Source organism: Amphiura filiformis, chromosome 7 (assembly GCF_039555335.1).
Source record: "Amphiura filiformis chromosome 7, Afil_fr2py, whole genome shotgun sequence".
Taxonomy (NCBI): Eukaryota; Metazoa; Echinodermata; class Ophiuroidea; order Amphilepidida; family Amphiuridae; genus Amphiura; species Amphiura filiformis.
The window spans coordinates 57612324-57632284 of record NC_092634.1 but is presented as its reverse complement, the minus strand read 5'-3'; the positions used below and the strand labels follow the sequence as shown (position 1 = coordinate 57632284).

The 19961-nt window shown below is 36.4% G+C and overlaps 1 protein-coding gene across 2 annotated transcripts; it reads right to left on the bottom strand.

The window, feature by feature from the left end:
• Positions 1-827: 827 nt before the first annotated feature.
• Positions 828-19785, bottom strand: LOC140157381 (solute carrier family 25 member 36-A-like). Of its 2 annotated transcripts, none has more exons than XM_072180557.1 (7): positions 19646-19785; positions 16382-16519; positions 14402-14479; positions 10910-11010; positions 7152-7218; positions 6483-6742; positions 828-2403 (listed from the first exon to the last, which is right to left on the bottom strand). In XM_072180557.1, the coding sequence occupies exons 1-7, from the start codon at positions 19735-19737 to the stop codon at positions 2207-2209; spliced, it is 933 nt and encodes a 310-aa protein (XP_072036658.1). In that variant the 5' UTR covers positions 19738-19785; the 3' UTR covers positions 828-2206. The 2 variants fall into 2 exon arrangements, with proteins under 2 accessions (XP_072036658.1, XP_072036660.1); XM_072180559.1 differs by lacking the exon at positions 19646-19785 and adding an exon at positions 18030-18276.
• Positions 19786-19961: the final 176 nt, after the last annotated feature.

The window sequence follows — 19961 nt, the reverse complement described above, 5'->3', positions numbered from 1 at the left end:
TTGTGGGTAACATGCAAATGTTACAGCGATGCTATTCTTTTTTTAATTTAACCAGGCTGTAAAGTAAATTTTTAAAATCTTCTGTGGTATGTGCTGGTGATTATCGATCATGTTGAATGGGTCGAGCATCTTTTTATCACGACCGCTGGTCAGACAGAGCCAACTGCATGATCTTTTATCCTTCTGCATTCACGCTCGTATATGTTTGACACACAGCACAACCATGTTTGAGAATTATTTTTTTTTACTTACACATGAAAAATCGCGATATTTTGAATGATGGTTGTAATATTCTGCTTTGACACATCACAAGTTGAATAATTAATGCCACTATCTATGTACTGTAATATGAGTTACATTAACTACGGCATACTGCTAGCATATTCTTGAATTATTAAGTAAAACCTGAGGTGGGCTTCAGAATGTGTTTTTTACATCAACCATTCATTAACTTCAAACCATTTATTCAGAAATTGAATTGAACATGCCACTGGATCATTTGTCTTGCTAACTAGCGGTGGAATCTTTGTGGAAAAAATTATAGTGAAAAAAACCTTTCCGTAATTCTATGATGTAAGTGGGTTGCTGACAGAATACATACCATTATGTATGTCATTCAACTTCTGAATAAACACAAACAGTATACACACTCAACAAATCCTCAAAAGACATCATTTCTGTACAAATCAACCATTGTTTCTTAGTTGCAAGCATAATTTGTTGCTGTTCAGGCAAAACCTCGTAACTCAAATAGCTGCTCTTTGTTAAATATAATACAATACAATATAATCATTTTGTATATATTTTACACCTAGCAGCTATTACGAGGTTTTGCCAAAACACCAACAATATTTTGGCAAATCATTTTTTTTAGTTCACATCAAATTTACATCACAGTGGGCAGCAGTCAATGTGTGTGGATATGAAATACTAACAATATAATTTGAGCTGTACTCTTGTATTTTACCCGATCACCAAGTCTTACTTTATTTACTCCATTTCATTTTCTTGGTATTGATTTTGTTCGCATTTTGTGCTTATATGCGCAAGAATGGCTGTACCAGTTTAGCATGCAGCAGCTTTTTAAAAACTATTTACAGCACTGGCTTTGATGCACATGCCATTATCATAACTTATCCCCATGATAACTACCTGCCGATTGGCCAAAAAAGAAGTTTTTGTTATAAACTGGTCCAATCAGCAACATTGTTAGAATAATTTCACCACACAAAAAAATTGGGGTGAATTATTTTCAAAGCTCCAATCTGATTGGTGACTGAAGTGAAGATATCATGTAATTGACCAATCAGAGGCAATGTTAGATTGGCAGGTAGTACTCACAGGGGGGTTAAAACCTCTTTCTTACATTTATATACAAGGTACATATTATGCTTACAAAAAACCTTCACAGCTCAAGTTCCACCATAATATCGCTCTCTCAACATGATTACCCTTGCCATGCTATTAATATCTACAAACAACAAGTATGACATCATACTTCCTTCTTTCAGCTCCTCTTGGGACTCATTCCAAATGTTTCCTTACCAGACAAGGACAAACATTGGGACCCCACAATATGGACCACAATAGCCTCATCCTAATGGCATAGTTGAATAACCTCAATTAAACACTCCTAGTGCAAAAAACGATCTTTCAATGACTGTATAAATGTATTGGGGTTAAAAACTTTGCCCTGATAGATGAGCATGTTGTGGATCCTAGTGCCAGCCTGATGGTGCACACAGAGCTCCATATGCTGGGCACATACAAGACCACACTCCAGTTTGATCACTCCACACATGCAATCGGTATCATGTAGTAAGCTTACATTAAAGTAAGCTTGTCCTTTCAAATTAATCTACACATGTCTAGTTATTATTATGACGATAGGTTAAAAAGAACAGCAATGTTATTACATAACTTTGTTGATTAACATATGGCGGATACAAAAATTTTCTTGATTTCCAGGCCTTATTAGGATTACTACAGGCTCCTTGTACTGGAGGTTTACTACAGGCTCCCTGTACTGCAGGTTTGGAAGATCTACACATATGAGGCAGGCAGCATCCATCCAAAGTAGATTTCTTTCAGATTTTCTACCAAGATTATGCAACAGATTCTTCTCCACCGGCCATGGGTATTTCTCCCGTCACTCCATGATCCATCAAATATTACAAATCACACACAGATTACATGTTGAATTTCATCAGACTTGACTCAGCACATAAACCACTGTCTCGTACGTGACCATCACGATTGCGGTATTGGGGATCTGCCGTACAAGATGCGCGAAGAGTCCTCCGTACAGGGCGAAAAAGCCCTCTTCGACAGCGACTGTCCTTAGTGTTTGCACAAAGCTTCTGTATTTGGTGCCATGCTCTCTTAACCTTGTTCTTGCTACCTCTGTAGAAGAACAAGAAGAAAATAATGTATTAGAGAAAGCGCATATAGGTAGTTAAGCATCACTTCAGTGTGCCTGCAGCACATACATGCATACTTCCTTGAATATGAAATATAAAGAATATATACAAATGCAACATGAATGAGTGAATTTGCAATATCACTTTGTCTTGAAGTTAGTTACTTACAAAATTGCCTCTGATGAATTACACAGACTAAAAAATAATATTTGATTCTATTGAACAATCCTGAAGCAAGACTTATGTAGTATGTAAATATGACTGCACAATTCTGGAAAGAAGGAAAAATATACAAGCAGTAGTTTTCCCCAACTCCATCTGACTTTCACATTTCTGTGATGGTAAACAGCACCAGAAGTCATCATGCTCCAACACTATTCCTCTTAACATCAAGAACTCAGTGTCCCACAGGGGTAGCACTAGGTTTTAAATCCAGGGGTTCTCAGAACCCCTGAACCCCCTGAAAGTGTTAAAAATATGCGCTCAAATCCTAAAATGAGGGGTTCTCTAGTCAAGTATTGAATGCCCGTTTCAATATATCAGTATCAGATTTTGTGATTTTGGTTATGTGTAAATAGTTTATGGCCTGGCAAAAACGCGATCTCCCTTTCACGCCGCGATTCTCGCTATTAAGGCAATGTCATGTAAGGGACCGATCGTTATTTACGGCAGGGGGTAATGGGCGCTTTGGAAAAAATATCGACAAAAATTTCGCGTTCCCCCTCCTGGTTCAACGAAAAATTTTGTGTTCCCCCCCTCAGGCTCAAGACCCAAAAAAATTCGGATTCCCCCTCAAAACGCCCATTACCCCCTGTCGTAAATAACGATCACTCCTAACCAACTATCTGGCTTTTAAAGAAAGTTCCCCACGCAGTGTACTTGCTATAAAAGTGTTGCTTTATGCCATAAAAGTTCGCCGAATTCCATAAAATGCAGTTCAACTTTGGCAAAGTGCAGAATTCAACAGCATTGCAAGTCACATGTGACGAGTGAAAAAGCCATGATTTACTCAATAAAAAATGACATTTCATTGCTAATGAGTTCAAGTTTAGGCCAAATATCATGATATTTATTGAATTACTGGAGTATTTTGACTATAAAACATAATTCAAGGGCAAATTTTGTCACCTTTTCCTTCTCGGCCTCGTATTTCACCGCTGGCATATCTCTACACACCACCCTTGAAGCATTCCTTACCGATCCCTAGAATTAGAAATTACCAACTCACGTGACGTGTCGTCATTCAGTACTGCAATAAAACTCATCAGTGATTCTATACAATATCACAATCTGTATTAAATTACGCTGGAGGTGTGTATTTTATTTTTATTTTAAATTATGTTACAATGCTACGGCGACTTCACATCAACATTTATGTTATTGCATTTTATGTTACATAATTTCTGGACAGGTCGTAAATATTGGAGATCGAAGCTTTTATTTTTCTTTCACATGTTTTCATTTTTCTGCCGCATGAAAACCCCGAACTGGTATGCAAAATGAATAGATGCGCTCAAACTTAAAAAAATGCGCGTGGCGCGCAAGAACGCAACTTAGCGCGACCCCTGGTGTCCCATGTTGCCTATCCTCAAAGCTTTACAGTATTTGTGCTTCATTATTTTGCTTCATTGGTATCCCCTCTTCTTTATATCATTTTCTTTGTGCCTTTTATCTGTCTTCCATTGTCTGCCTTCTTACAGTCCTGGTAGTACTAACCGAACTTCACATTAATACTGCTTCATCAGAATCATCAAAAACCTTATACATTTGTTTCCATTATATGCACTTGATCAATAGTAGCTCTCACTCTTCTTCTCTTTCCTTTCTCTTCCCTTTCCTGTCCCCTCCTCCTTTTCCTTCTCCTCTCATCGATCATCTTTTCCTCTCTCTCCCTTGCTCAGCAACCTAGTCCAGAAAAATAATCCATTTCATTTTATAATTTGTAGAGAATAACTTAAATATAGTTTGTATTCATTTTATCATAGACCATTTAAAAATGCATCTATGCGACGTCTTTAAGCGTGTGCACGACAGTGTTTTGAGCCAACGCTAGGGATTTGAAGCTGGGCCCAATGAAAAGCACACTGACGTCACTGCTACATCAGGGTGAAAAATTGTATAGCATATGCCCATAATTCCAAATACATTGTCTAAATTTGGCCAGCTAGATGTTTATAAATTGTGACCGTCCACGGCGAATGAGCCGTAAATTCCTCCACCGGTCAATTTTGTTTTATTTTGTGGTTAAAAAATAAACATCATAAACTTAAAAATGGTATATCATTTGACTTCAAACGATATCCAGAAGCGGGGTTATGGTTTGTTAAACTTTGCTCCTTCAACAACATTATAGCTTTTTACGTTTTTACATGTGTCTCTTTTTCCACATTGTTGGCAATAAATATCAAACACTCATAATTGGCGGTCATTTCAAATCATCCCCAAGTCAACGAGGTTTAAGAAAGTTCTCTCATTGTTAATTGTTGGTTATGCATACCTGTACAAAATACAATGCCTGGTAACCCACCACTTGAACAGGATTTAGCAATATAAGCAAACAAAGACCAGAGCTATTAAAAGTTATATAGCCATCTAAGGTAGAAGCTTATTATCCACTTCAGCAATTGGATTATTGATTAGATTTTGACTATCGAAATGAGACGGATGTCGGGCCAGCTTAAGGGCTGGGGTATGAACGTTTGGACAGTATTTATTTTGGGACATCAGAGCACATCAGACATATCGAATTGCATTCTGAATACGAAGAATGTAATTCTGATATCAAATAATTTTGATTTTTGAAATTCGCAATTTAATACACATTTTATGGCAAATCATTAAAATTGATATTTTTGATATTTAACAGTACTTGAAGTAAACTTTATAAATCTGATGATTTATACTTAAAGTGTATGTAGGTGGGATGAAAAGCCGACGATCAATTGAAAATTTTGACCTTTCATTATTGAAGATATGGGTTTTTTCCCAAAACACCAAAAAAATTAGGTCTTTTTGGGAAAAAATCCATATCTTCAATATGAAAGGTCAAAATTTTCAATTGACCGTCGGCTTTTCCTCCCTGCTACATACACTTTAAGAATATATCATTAGATTTATATAATTTACCGAGGACTGTTATATATCAAAATTTGAAAAATATCAAATTTTTATAATTTGTCATAAAATTTGTATTATATTGTGATTTTCAAAAAATGAAAATTATTTGATATCAGAAAGACATGCTTCGTATTCAGAATGCAATTCGATAGGTCCGAGGTGCTCTCATGTCCCACAAAAAATACTGTCGAAACGCAATAAACGCTCATTTTAGATCCCTTAAGTTACCGATGAATATGACCTTCGTACACATTTTACACCGTAACTCAGAATACAATTTAGGGAATTTACGGCTCATTTGTGCTGCCGGGTCACAATTATTGTAACATACATTGTTTACAACTTTAAATGGCGGTTGTTTGATTTTTTTTTTCAAATGGTGTTTACTGTGTATGCTGTGTAGCACCACAAAATTAAACATGTAACTAAAAGAATCGGATTAAAAATTTAGTAAAAAATGAAATTGCCCCAGCAGCTTGGATACATCATATTAGAATACAAAAATTAGCCCATACTGGTGGTATATGACTGATATGAGTGGTGGACCCAAGGCAAAAATCATGTTAAATAAGCATATTTTCAGCTAATCTTAACCTCTGAGGCCCCACTAATTTCAAATCCTGGCTCCAGAGTTGTATACCACAGCAAGGGATAAGGCTACAACAATTTTGTTAATAACGTATCTAATATAAAGGAAACCTATCCCATACCTAAAATGTTACTATACCATTATTTCACCCTGATGTGGGCAGTGACGTCAACACGTTGAAGCAGCTGTTTTGCTCGCGCATAAATGTGGCGTCTTTAAGCAGGCATGTGTACACCAGCTGTTTGAGCGAGCGCTAGTGATTTGAGGGCGCACCCAATGAAAAGCGCACTCGCATTACAGCCATATCAGGGTGAAAAATGGTATAGAGAACTTGAAAATAACTGCAGGAGACTCACCGTGTGGATAAGCAAGACATGATGCAGTGGTTTTTGAGATAGCAGCTGCTCCCATGAATGACAAGAAGTCAAGAAAGTTTTTGTGCTCAATGTTATGGTACTTCCTGAATAATTGCTTGAGTTGTTCATAAATCACAAAATGTATGACAGTCTCTGAGATGCCAACATAGGAGGCGCTTACACCTTTGTAGAAGCCCCGCAATCCATCATTTTTGTATGTGTACCTGATGCACTGCCAGGAGTTCCTGTAGGCTCCGTGTCTGTAATCAAATCAAAGGGGTATGCATCAATCAAAGTTACATGTTGCACAAGAACTTTGTAATATGTGATAATTTACACTAATCCTTAGAATTTAATGAGTATTTTGTGCTTCTAGTATCCTATTTCTATGGCATGTTTCAGCAGATATCCACTAAAATGCTTATTCCTAAAATTGTGATTTTATTTCAATTTCGTTCTGTTAACAGAATGCAAATTTGATGATATTTTGCCAAGCTAATGAATCTGCAAGAATTTTTTTTGCACATGAACTTTATGTAGGTAGAGGCTTCCGTTGGTATAAAAATCACAATTTTTTTTTTTTTGTTTTTGAGAAAAGTGGGGGATAAGGTTTTGGATCATGAAATGTCCCTTTACAGATGTTTACTTTGTTATTGTTGGGTTACTTACGTTGTGTCGAGCTGCAACCTTGTTTTTACAAACCATATTGGATTTGTAATTGTACACGCTGTAAAACCTGTGAAAAGGTCAAATTGGGAAAAAAGAAAATCAACTAGATAGTTTCCAAGTCAAATTTCAATATTTGGTGAATTTTGGTAAATAAAGGCCAAAACATGCATTTTCAGGGCATTTTTCATATTATGCTCCGACAATGAAGCCCAAAGACTTGTACAAAGACAACTTAATTTCAAGTTTACCATTCTAATACTTGGAAACATTTTCTAGTCTTAATCATAATTAATAATAACATTAAATATCAAAATTATGAGCTAACTCTTACCCTATACTCAAGATTGTGCTTAGACTTGTGCCAAGTCTTGAAAATTGTGTGACTACTGACTAGTACAATTGTATTAAAACATGCAAAATTGCATGTTTTGGCCCCAATTGCAAAAATATTAAAATTTTATGTTTACTGCCAGTTACAAACTAGGATAGATGTTTCATTTGGCAAAACAGGATATTTTTTTTACTTAGTGCTGTATTTTACTGGAATATGTTGTCTAGGCATTAGACACCTGCATTATTTATGTACATGTATACAGTACAGTACACTAACTGTATCAATATAGCATGGATAGCAGTTCACTGACAAACAACTTCCTACTTGGAAGTTTGACTCACATACTATGCAGGCTTGAACATATTATGATATGGAGGAAATTTGGTTAAGAAGCATTATAAAAATAAGCTGAAAATGGTAACCATCAAATTTTGAGCTACATCTGGATATATAGACACGTTTTCATTCAAGCCTGGAAGTGACTATGTCTGATTTGGAATAGATATAACTATGTGTGCAACATGCAGGCCTCTTGTTTTGTGCTGTACTGGGAATGATTGGGAATTATTCATTACATTTCTTGCTGCTCTGCGTTGCCTGCCAAGAGTTTTAAAATAGCACGCAGCATTTTGCGCAGCTGCACAGGAAATGCACTCATTATGCAAGGCTCACAAGGGTCATTTGTTGTGTGAAATCAAAACAAAACTTATGGTAACACTTGTAAAATTTTGAATTTAGAATCTTGACCTATATTTCAAGTTAACTGCAACAGACACCACATTTTCAAACTGCAAAGGTTGGATTTTCTTGCTTGAAGAAAACCAACCAACAAAAACTTGATTTATCAGATTTAAAATCAACATTTCCCCAATCTAAATTGTTTTATTTGTTTTGTTTTTTCTTTGTTTTTTAAATTCTAACAACCACTATATCCTGTGATAAGGTCAAAGGAGACCGGTGGAATGCTATGAATGCATAATCAGCTATTTACAAAAAAAATGATGAATTTTTAGCAATCAGATATTGTGATTTCAAAAATTGTGCCATCCCTGAAAAAAAAACCCAACCCAACTACAACAATGTTTGAATTCAACAACAAACTATAATAGGTTAACGAAGGTGTTTTCCCTTTTTCACTATCAGGCCTGGAAAAGGTAGGAAATTTGGAAATCTCATTTCTGGAAAATCTGGTTTCTAAATGGCAGGAAATTTAAGGCTACAAAATAACGAAATACATAAAATTGAAGCGAAATCCTTATCTTCTTGGAGGGAATTTTGAGTTTATAAATTACATGTAAATTCCCAGTAAATTTCATTTTTGAGTCAAATTGATAAAGCTCTTTCCTATAGTACCAAAGCCATGGTTGTTTTTCTTCCTAAATATATTTTGTGCATTTTGCCCAGCAACTATCCTCTTACATTTGCTCACACATTATAACTTGTACACAACATAATCATGTTACTTGTCCACTTGGACACATCAGCCCACAGGACACAATATTTTACATTTCAAGTTTAGTCCGACAAGTAAGGCCCGATTTTTTTAGCCACAGTCCATCTATAATATTATATTGAGCAATTGATATTACACTTTTATAGATGGTCTGTGTCCTACTCGTTGGACTATCAAGTTGAGGCCTTAGCAATGACCGATCTGTAATGCTGAAGTACATTTTTCATCAAGAGATAAATGTGGGACTCCATGATGAGTGATAAACATCTGACCAGGAGCTTGGATTCTTATTACTTTACTAAGCATTACTAGTAGCGATTAAAGGAGGTACCCAGATGACCTGCTTTCTTGACCTGGTTTAAGAATGACCTTTTAACCTTTAACATAATGTGAGTACCTGACCCGTTTTGCTATGCTGTAATTAAATCTTCCTTGTGGTATCAGGGTGGGATATCACTGGTGTTTGCCAAGGTCCAGAGAAGGTTACTCACAAATGCTAGAAATATTACATAGAGACATACATGTACTCTATTTACAAAAAGCTGAATATTGAAGTAATTGATTATAAATATTGGCAAGACTTTAAAGGATTAGGTTTTAATGAAAGTATTAGGTTTTATGGTAAAGATTAGGGTTATGTACTTTTTTAGGGTTACTTAAAAGCGGTTAGGGTCCTGAATCTGCATACTCGGCAGTCCACGCTTTTTAATGCGTGCCGGTTCGAAATTCTGAAAATTGGTAAAAGCGTGGAGGTTTAAACTTTTTGGGTAAAAAGAGTGGAATGGTATAAAGCGTGGGAATAAAATAAAAAGCGTGGGCTTGTTTCAGCTTGCAGTATATGTTTATTGAATGTTAAAACAATCATAATTCAAAGAAAAATCGCCAAACCTGCGCAAGATAAAATTCCATTTGATGCAGGCCCAGCGCCTGTTTACGTGAGTCCAGACCAGCACAATATCCTCCCCGGAAGCCCTTCCGTGATATGCAAATGTCTGATTTTTTCCATGACGTGTTACGATGTGTGGTAGTTAATTCTTTACATCGATCGTATGTGTGAGTGACGTCATTAATCATATGCATAATTGATTGAGCGAAGAAGGGTAGGATATAAGTCACAGAGCGCACGCGAGATCTGAATCAGTTCATGACAAGAACAACATTTGGGCGTAAAAAAGTACAGTTATGCATTAAAATGTTTATTGTACAGTACAGTAGTAGCTTTTCACATAAAATTTGCATTGTTCACATAATGTATCAACTTCATGGAGAGAAAAACATCGGACTAGCACGTGTGAAATAGGTGCAGAATTCGGCATACTTGATTTACTTCGAAATGCGTGTGACTTCATCAATGGATACAAAAAGTGGTGGGGTCAGGAATTTTCAGTATAAAGGGTGCCTCAGTAAAAAGGGTGGGGGTAAAATAAAAAGGGTGTGGGTCAAACCCCACTGCCGAGTATGATCTGATCAGTCATTCACGGCCAGGGTGTTAGCTAGCCACCCTCCTCCTCACATAATTTTGGACATGTATGCAATTTGTTCCTGTTACATGCAAATTAATGGCTGTGATGTGCTAAATTCTAAAAAATAATGCTTAGAATAAGAATAAGTTCTGTGAACTCAAAACAAAACCAGACTAATAAATGAAGGCTATAGCAATAGCTATTTGAATTGATTGAACCCCAGATGGGGCAGATGACTGGTTTATGTTTTCAGGGTCACATTTTGGACAGGCAGAAATTTGGTGAAAATGATGGGCACTTATCAAATCCTAGCCAAGACCCTGTTCACAGCACTAGTTACACTTGGGCTCAAACAACCTACATTTTTTATCGGGTTTAAGAGATGCTCAACCTCTAGATTTCAATCTGAGTGAAAATAAATCCAAATGTGTTCACACTGGCTGATCCTCTTGACTGAATCCTCTCAAGAGGTTGGGACCTTCCGTGTGGAGTGGATGTGACTACTAACCTGCAAATCCAGCAGAGCAAAGATGTACTTGTGGTGATTCTGGTTTAAACGTGCTATTGAAGAATGACTTGCCTCGGGCATATGCCCCAAAATATATGGCCCTGGGAAAAAAACAACAGAAATAAGAAACTTTTTTATAAAGTGTTTTAGCCATAAATATGTCACACTGAATGTGATATTCAGTGCAAAGATTGTCCAGCTGTTGCAGAGGTTTTTAATTTTGAAAGTTCCTGGGCATCATTTGGTAAAACTTTAATCCAAATATCAGGTCCATAAGTTGGGGCCAATAACTTTTGTAATTCCCTGCCTAACTGGCAAAGTGTAAGAAAAGGTTATGATAATTACAATATGAAGGTGAAAAACAAACAAACAAACAAACAAACAATGAGATAAGAGTGACCTCATAAAAATATTATTTATTATCATCATCATTGTTATACTTTATCATTAAGGCCGCTACAGACTCAGATTATTAGTATATTCAATGTAACATGTCTTTGTTATTTATTCTATTTCCAGTAATGTTCAAGATCTAACATCATGTTTATAAAATCGATGTTATAATAGAATATCTGGTGGAAATTTAGGGATTCAATCATGTTTTACGTTGTTCATCACCGTTTAACAACGATGCGGCGCGTCGTCTGCGTGGTTTTTTCGCGAGGGCAGCTTTAGCTGCCCCGACGTAAACCACGCGCGGCCGCATCGTTGTTAAACGGTGATGAACAACGGTGAAACATGATTGAATCCCTTTCAACAACGAAAAGAAGCTAAAGACCGTATAATTCACGATTATTTCACGGGGAAATGTCAGTTAATCATTGTCACTAAGCCTTACAAAAACTTCGATGATTTCTCTGTTAATATCATCAATAAAACTACAGAATAAAACGGCAAAATTTAGCCGCTATCTGAAAATACTGAATTCAACTTGTAAGCTTGCATACGCACAAAGGTTCCAGGCATGATGAATTTTACGGCGCTCTCGCGTAACGCTGTAGTCTCGCTCGCGTTAGCGTATACACTACAGTAAAAGTGTGGATTCATCACGGATTAACAACGGTTGGCTCCTGTACAAAGGTATAGGAGGAGTTGTTGAATATATTATTGATTTTAAGTCAAACATTTGTTTAAAAATAGCATTTAAAAAATTCTGGAAATAGACAATTAACAAAGACATGTTTCATTGAATATTCTAACAATCTGTAGTGAGCTTTAATTTGAAAGTTGTCCTCTTTGTTGGTAAACATTGCTATTTGACCCCCTGTTGAAAACTTTCTATACAAAGTTTGTGGGTGAACTCTCAAATATTTTCATTCACAATAAACCTATTGAAAGTCAGACCCAATTCTAATCATGTGACCGTGAAATATACTCCACATGACAATGGACACTTCAAGCATGAGTGAGAATTTTGCGTAAATTTATTTTACACTTCATATTCAATGCATTTGACTTTGTTGTACAAATAAATGAGTTGCCCAAGCCTAGATCCATGCATGTGTAAGTGCAAATGAAAACAAATAAATGGTGTAATTTTGTTTGAATCATATTGAATGAATGATATTGCTTGAAATATCCCGAGTAGTCTTTGACATAGACCAGACAAAGACTAGACAGAAGTAAACCTGATGATCACTCTTAAAATTATTTCACAAGATTCTCTATACAAAATATAAAATATGAGTTCCTGTTGGTTTTTTTGTTTGCTTTGAAACAGGCACAATGATGACCACCAAATGATAATACAATGGGTTTGACCTGTCAGATGGCACAGTCACATGATGGCATATTAAAACTACTATGGTAAAATGGTGATTCAACTGTCCAAAACTGACAATAAATTTGTTGTTGGAAATAATACTGGACATCTATCCTTGACCATATCTTGACCTGCCTTTACATACATGTATTTTAAAATTGATCTTGAACCCAATCTTGATGAAAACAAAATTGTTGGGGTGGATTTTTCTGTGTGTGTTTATAGAATAGTGCCATGTTAATGAATAGGAGATGTTCTATGCAATAATGTATCAGAAATTGTTAGAAGTCTTACATCCCAGGTTTTTGCTACTCAGGAGTGCAAAAGAGGGGGGTCTGAGTAAATTTCAAGAGGTCGTATCTGCAGGGTGCTAATTGGTTGAATACTGGCCCCTGAGGTTCACAATGATACACTTGCATTCTAGGTAATCCCCATTCTTCAGTAACTTCTTTTCATCCTCAACAGTATAGTACCAGGCACTCACTGCCTACTGCTACTCACTGCTCTTTCCATAGGTCAGCATGCTCATACATAATCATATAGGCTTTTTAGCCTAGTTTGAGCATTTTCTTTGAGCCTGGTCCCATCAGGACCCAAGTATGTCTTTCCACGGAGTGACCGTAAACAAACAAACAAACAACGAAACAAACATTTATATTATAATATACAATGTTGTCTGAATATGTACTGTATTGTATATGGATCACAGGACTCGCACATACTGTGCAACAGTAATTAAATGTGTGTAGTGACACTATCAGCTGATGCAACCTGAAACCAGATTCCAACCCAGGCAACTTTCCAGCTAACATGCCATCATGCATGTTCATTGCCAAGTTTACAAGCTGACACTGGTTGACCCTGTAGTGTCAAGCCATGGAAAAACACTCCAACTGAGTGCTCAAACACAATATGGTATTGACCTCATCCTAATTTGCTCTCACCATGATCTCCTAGGACTTTGACCCCAATATGCTTGGGGAATGGGGAGTACTGTACTACACAACTCTCATACCCCACATATTTAGGTCAAGTTTTGAAACACTGACATTGTTGAATAAAGTTATTGAACTATGTAATATGACCGAGGCTATTTCTAAGGAATTTTTGTATGTTGCACGCCCTACATCTTCTAGGATGTCAAATTCATAGGTATAGTATATGTGTGGGTGTCATTTGTCTCTGTGGATGTGGATGTTTACTTTTATATTTTCTAGTGAATATGATCCACTTCACATTTTGACTGACTCTACCTCCACCATCTGGTATCAGGCAAATGGTGACGTCAACAATTGGATATCAATGGAGATAACTATTAAAGACAGACCTGGATAAGTGTACATACAGTTATTACATATCATTCAAGTGTTGACTTGTTTTGTTTAATTTAAATATTTCCTACATGTCAAGTAAGCCTCAAGTCTATACTTAATATTTGCTATAAACACTGGTGCAATTAATGGGATCCATCAATTCATGTATAAATTTGTAATTAGTTTTCCACCTTGCAAGGCACTAGACCCAGGATTATTTTAAACCCCATGAATTCAATTTTCTGTCATTTGGGAGGCCCAACTTTGGGGTTGTTACCTCGCAAGATCTTTCAGTGAAGGAAATGTGCAGGCAAGCTATACATCACTAAGTGGTAATGAGGATAATTCTTGAGCATGTTTTCAACAGATTAATTGAGTAGGGGAAACCCCCACCTTAATGTGAGTAGCCAGCCTTACCTTGAAGGGGCGATCCCTAGTAAGTTGGGTCCAAGACCTCTGAATAAAGCACCAATACCTTCTGACTTGACTATATGGCTGCAAAGAAACCAAAATATTAATTGTACATCATGGATGCAAAATGCTACATGTATGTTCAACATTTTACAGGTATATATATTGCAGACTGCAAACACTATGTAACACACACCACGGACTCTCTCATGAATTTATCAAAAATACCTTGCTTGCCCCATGGAATGAAAGGGTACTTGATGTGGTCACAGGTCACAAATATTTATCTTCTGTCTTTAAATTTATTTCTAGAGTGACATTATACTGAGACACCAAATCCAAAAATGGGGAACTCTACAATTTCTGAATTTTAAAAGTGCATAGTAAAATAACTGTAGATTATTTTCAGTATCTGTAATAATTCCTATTCAGTCTTGTTTTAAGCAGAAACTAATCAGCCCATTTCTCAGAATGAGGCAAAAGTTACCAAGGTTTCATTTTTAAAAGCTTATTTGTCAAGTGCTTATAATCTTAAGGTGGCACTACACCCTTTGATAAATTTGTGACCATTTTTGCATTTTTCTCAAAAAATATTAACACACTGGTAACATAAGTTATGTATATTATTTAAAGGGGCAAGGAATCCAGTTACTACACTGAAATTTCATTGATTCAAGACAAGTGGTACGTTAGGCAAAAAAAAAAAAAAGGTTTGTCTCAAATAGGGGTGTGATTTTCGGGTAAATTTTTTTTCAAAGTTTTTTTTTCGGTTTTGTAGTGTCTCTGGACCTAGACCTAAATGCTAGGATCATTCATGGTTGACCTAAAAAAAAAAAAAAAAAATTAAAGATGTTTTGTATTTTTAACATGAAAATTGATAATTTGTATTCATGTCATACTCTGTTAATGATTTCAAAATGCATTCAAATTCAATTTCTTTTTTTTTTTTTAGGTCAACCATGAATGATCCTAGCATTTAGGTCTAGGTCCAGAGACACTACAAAACCGAAAAAAAACTTCGACCAAAAAAATTTATTTATTTATTTATTTTTTTAAATTTCGGGTACCCGGGCAAGGAATTTCCTGCCCGGGTAATAGAATTCTCGGGCGGGACTCGAATTCCCGGGACTCACTCACACCCTTAGTCTCAAAGCTCACAAGAAATTTAAAAACAAATGCGAAATAAAAAAAATTTCCGCATTTGTTTATTGTCAAATCGTGGGATTTTACAAACGCGCGCGCAAGCTTTGAGACAAACTTTTTTTTGTTGCCTTACATGATAAGAAAAGAGGTAGTACCGCTAGAATGTACCTCATTTCTTAACATAAATAATGAACCACTTGTCTTGAATCACTGAACTTACAGTGAAATAATTGGATTCCTTGTCCCTATACACAGTTTTTGTTACCAGTGTGTAGTTATTTTTTGAGAAAAATGCAAAATTAGTCACAAAATTAATCAGGGGGTGTAGTACCACCTTAAAATCATGAAATGTCAGAACTTTGATTTGTTCCTGGTTTTGTGAGACAGGGTAATACATAATGTGTACCAACTTTGATTTCTTTTTAAAGTCATGATGAATGGTAGGAAGCAAGAATTAATAATAATTTTGTTTCTGTATGCCCTGCTTCTGGCAATGGGGCCTGGCCCAGGCTTCATTTGGAAGGCATCAGTGGAAATTGGGAGTGATCAAAGCAGAGTCTTTGTCCTTCTTTCCAGGATCTGTGCTCTGACCATTGAGATTCAAACACATTTTAAAGTACCTGATCCCTTCACTTACATTAGGGGGAAAATAACTAGAGGCACAGAAGGCAATTGCCTTGGGTGCCCCATGCCTTTGCCTTGGTGCCCCTCAAAATGTGTAACGGATGCATTCTGTAGCATGTGATTGCCTTGGTGCCCCTGCAGGCCTTAGCATAATTGTCTGACTGTCCTCCCAAATGCTAAAATGGACTTTTTGCCTGTTTACATCATGGACAAACTTACCGTAATGCAAAAATGACACCTGCTGACCTCTTACTGCCAGAAACTTTTGCTAATTTAGCTCTACTTGTGGAAGCCTGCAATCGAGTTTTGACCACTTCAAGTGGACAAGTAATTAAAGCACCTACGGTTCCACCAGTTCTGTAGGGAGATACAAAAACATAGATTAGGTCTGAGGAAAGTTTACAACAAGTATATAGTTCAAAGCTTGTTCTTGAAGTCATATCACCTTTTGAACATTTGAAGGGTTCATAAATTATTTAAAAACTGATGTACATTTTGTATGATTCCATTTTCAAACCATTTGAGTCATGGCCATCAACATTACCCTAATAATGCTGGCTTTATTTAACCCTCCTCTTCTGGAGTCATTGTTTGTAACACATCATTTACCGAAGGGGGGTTTGCAACCCGCCTATGAATTTTCTGTACTGAAAGTGACAAAGAGTTGATCCTAACTTATATGATGGGTCTCCTCTATTCAACGAGACCAAAATAGGCACCAACAGTCTCCATATTTTGTCAGGGGGTTATAACATCATATTATGAGTGTGCCCTCAAGAAATAAGGAAAACCTATGTTGTACTAGTGTATTAAAAATAGGCCAACATTGAAGTACCATATGTACATCCTTGATAAGAAGGTGATTTCAGTATTTTGACAATGTTGGTAAAAAATACTTTGTAACAGAAATAGCTTGTGACAACAATAGTTTTTCCCAAATTCGATCACTGACACTGATATTCTTCTCCTACTATAATGGAAATATCCATCACAAGGTAGACAAACAAGGACTTTTCAAAAATAAAGGGCAAAAGCAGTTATTTGAACTCAAAAACTTGAGTTTTCTACCAGTACCACTGGAAACTTAGACAATGTAATGTATAGGCCTACATGTATGTGTGGTTATTAATTTTATTAAAATTATGATTGAATGTTTTTGCTTCTCCTTGGAATAAAAGATAAAGAAGATACAGACCATATGAGACACATATATGATATGACATTTTAAATGAGATGATTCACACAATGCCATATTGGCCTGACCAGGGAAGTGGCCGGACATTGTTTTAGACGTTCACATAATGGCAGGGAAATCCTACCGGTTTCCTCATGGTGGGACTTGGGATTGCTGGAAGTTATATAATATTCTACATGTTTATTTAGCCTAGGTATGCACTTGAAGTTGGAGGTCAAAAGGGTTTCCTTATTGGCCCGGGATATCTGGTATCAAGTTCCAAAATCTATATCAAAGGAAAATTTCAGGTGGTGGTAATCCTGCAGTGCAATATGTGACCCCTCGGCACAACTGAGCCCGGATGTCGCCAGTGCCACTATTGAGATATGCTCCATCGAACTTAATAATAAACAATAGGAAACAAAGGATTTATTGACTGTTTTATTGATTTTTCGCTACTTAAATGTCAAGTACTATAGACATGATATACATCATTTTAAAGCTAATTTCAAGCAGAATATTTTGGTTGAATATCTCAAAAATGATGATTGGCGACTTCAGGGCTCAGTTGTGCCGAGGGGTCACATATAAACAAAAAACAAACATTGCATGCAATACATATGCACAAGTTAAAAGTCACTTCTACATGTGCAGTACACGGTAACACCATGCATGATGCAATTTGCCATCTACCTTGCAGTAGCACCAATCCACAGCACCATGCACCACTTCGGAAATATTTATGCCACAGATGTTGAGTAACATTTCCAAAAGCAATTAGCCTGTAATGTAGCACAAAAACTTGGGCACACAAAATTCGAGTGTACAATGCATGATAGTCGAGTTTTGTACTCAGCACTAGTTATGCCCATCTAACATATGTAAGAACTGTGTCTAGATGAGAAATGTTTATTTAAGATCCCATCATGGCCATGCTATCTATCCTTCCTGCATTGTAGGGATTTGTGATCCATGTACATGCATGTATAGGGCCTACATATTGACATTACACATGTATGCACATGTAGGCCTGCGTGTGTACATGTGCCAAGGAAGCAACTTTGACCAGTTTGTGATAACAAATTTGATAACATTAATAATATTGTTAGTGTTTGGACCTTGAACGGGACACCATGCACAAATACGTCAAAGTTGCATGTAGGCCCGGCATGTAGTAAGCCCCTATAAATTATTTATCTTTTGACGACCATATATTATTTTCCTTGAGTTGGTCAAGGCCAGGGATATTTATAGTGGAGAATCTGTAGGCCTACTCGAAAAATGTGAGAATACAATGTAAGAGGAATACTGGATGTGGGCTATACTAGTATCGGTATTTACATGCATCATATTCAGAACTAGCCCAATAGGCCTACTGTTCAACATGCAAAGGCCTAATGCAAAATCTAACTGATATTCCCCAAGAGCCCCCAACCACATTCCTGGTAAGCAAATTTATGTAGTTGAACCATGGAGGTATATAAACTCAAACAAATTTAATATAAATCTGAAAAGTTAAACTAGTAGTAGTACTACATGTAGTTCTAACTTCTAGTAGAATCATTGACACCATTTTCATATCAGAAATGGGATAACAATAACGACATTTATGATGTAAATGTACTTATGATTTACATGTAGTTTGGATGGGCTCAATCTGAAACATGTACACTCTTCCAACATTGAACTTGAAAGGGGTGTGTGTGGGGTGTGTGAGAGGTGTGTCACACAACCATGCGCGCACATGATGCACATGTATCATTCATGGACATGGTATTTTCTTACCTTGTTCAAGTAGTAATATCTAGATCATATGCAAAGATAGCTAGCTCAGGATAAACTGGGTGGTTTTATACAGTCATTGGAAATTCAATATGCAGGCATATAAATGGTCATGGGGATTATAATAAATCAATCAATAAATCAATGGTTTTAAATTTTATAAAAATGGAATAATCCATGTATCACGATTCATTCTATTTTTAGAATTCGAGCTGTTGACGTTGTACATGACATGACAGGCTCAAGTGCAATCAGATTTAGGAGGCATATTGATAGAAATTATTGAAACACGCAACTAAAATTACGCAAAAACGCAGGTATCGAGAAGTCAAGGAGCTTGAGTAATAAAACTTGCTGAAACTGCGGCCTTGGTCTGCATCCCCAGCCCCTTCGCATACGCCTGCAATGATGACGACAACGCAAATGCAAAATTGAATGTGTTTGTTTACAAACTAAAACAGCTTTGTTTAGCTCATTTTTACGAAATATATATAAATTAAATAATCTTAATTAATAACATGACTTACCCTCCAGCTATGACGTGTGTCATATGAGCCGAAATTGTTTGATGATGCATGTTTTTCGTAACTTTTACAGAATTGTTTTCGCTGCGATCCATTCACTGCAAAATACTCAACCCATTCTCGAATTTATATCAACCAGTTTGTGAAATCACGCTTTCATGTCATGAAAACATTGTACCTCGTGCTTTGATTGTGTCTGATTGGTCCAAATTATCACTGGAAGTTCAACTTTGACCTAGCACGTGCTTACTGCTTTCTGATTGGTTCATAAGGATGACTCAGACGTCTGAACGCTAATGCATATTCATACAGTCAAAGG

What these genes read in the sequence shown, in the direction of transcription:
- LOC140157381 (XM_072180557.1), bottom strand. Translation starts at nt 19,737, where the DNA reads ATGGATCGCAGCGAAAACAATTCTGTAAAAGTTACGAAAAACATGCAT. An exon ending in GGTGTCATTTTTGCATTACG is followed by an intron (nt 14,480 to 16,381) that starts GTAAGTTTGTCC and finishes GTTTCTTTGCAG; the next exon opens with CCATATAGTCAAGTCAGAAG. An exon ending in CTAGGGATCGCCCCTTCAAG is followed by an intron (nt 11,011 to 14,401) that starts GTAAGGCTGGCT and finishes TTTTTTTCCCAG; the next exon opens with GGCCATATATTTTGGGGCAT.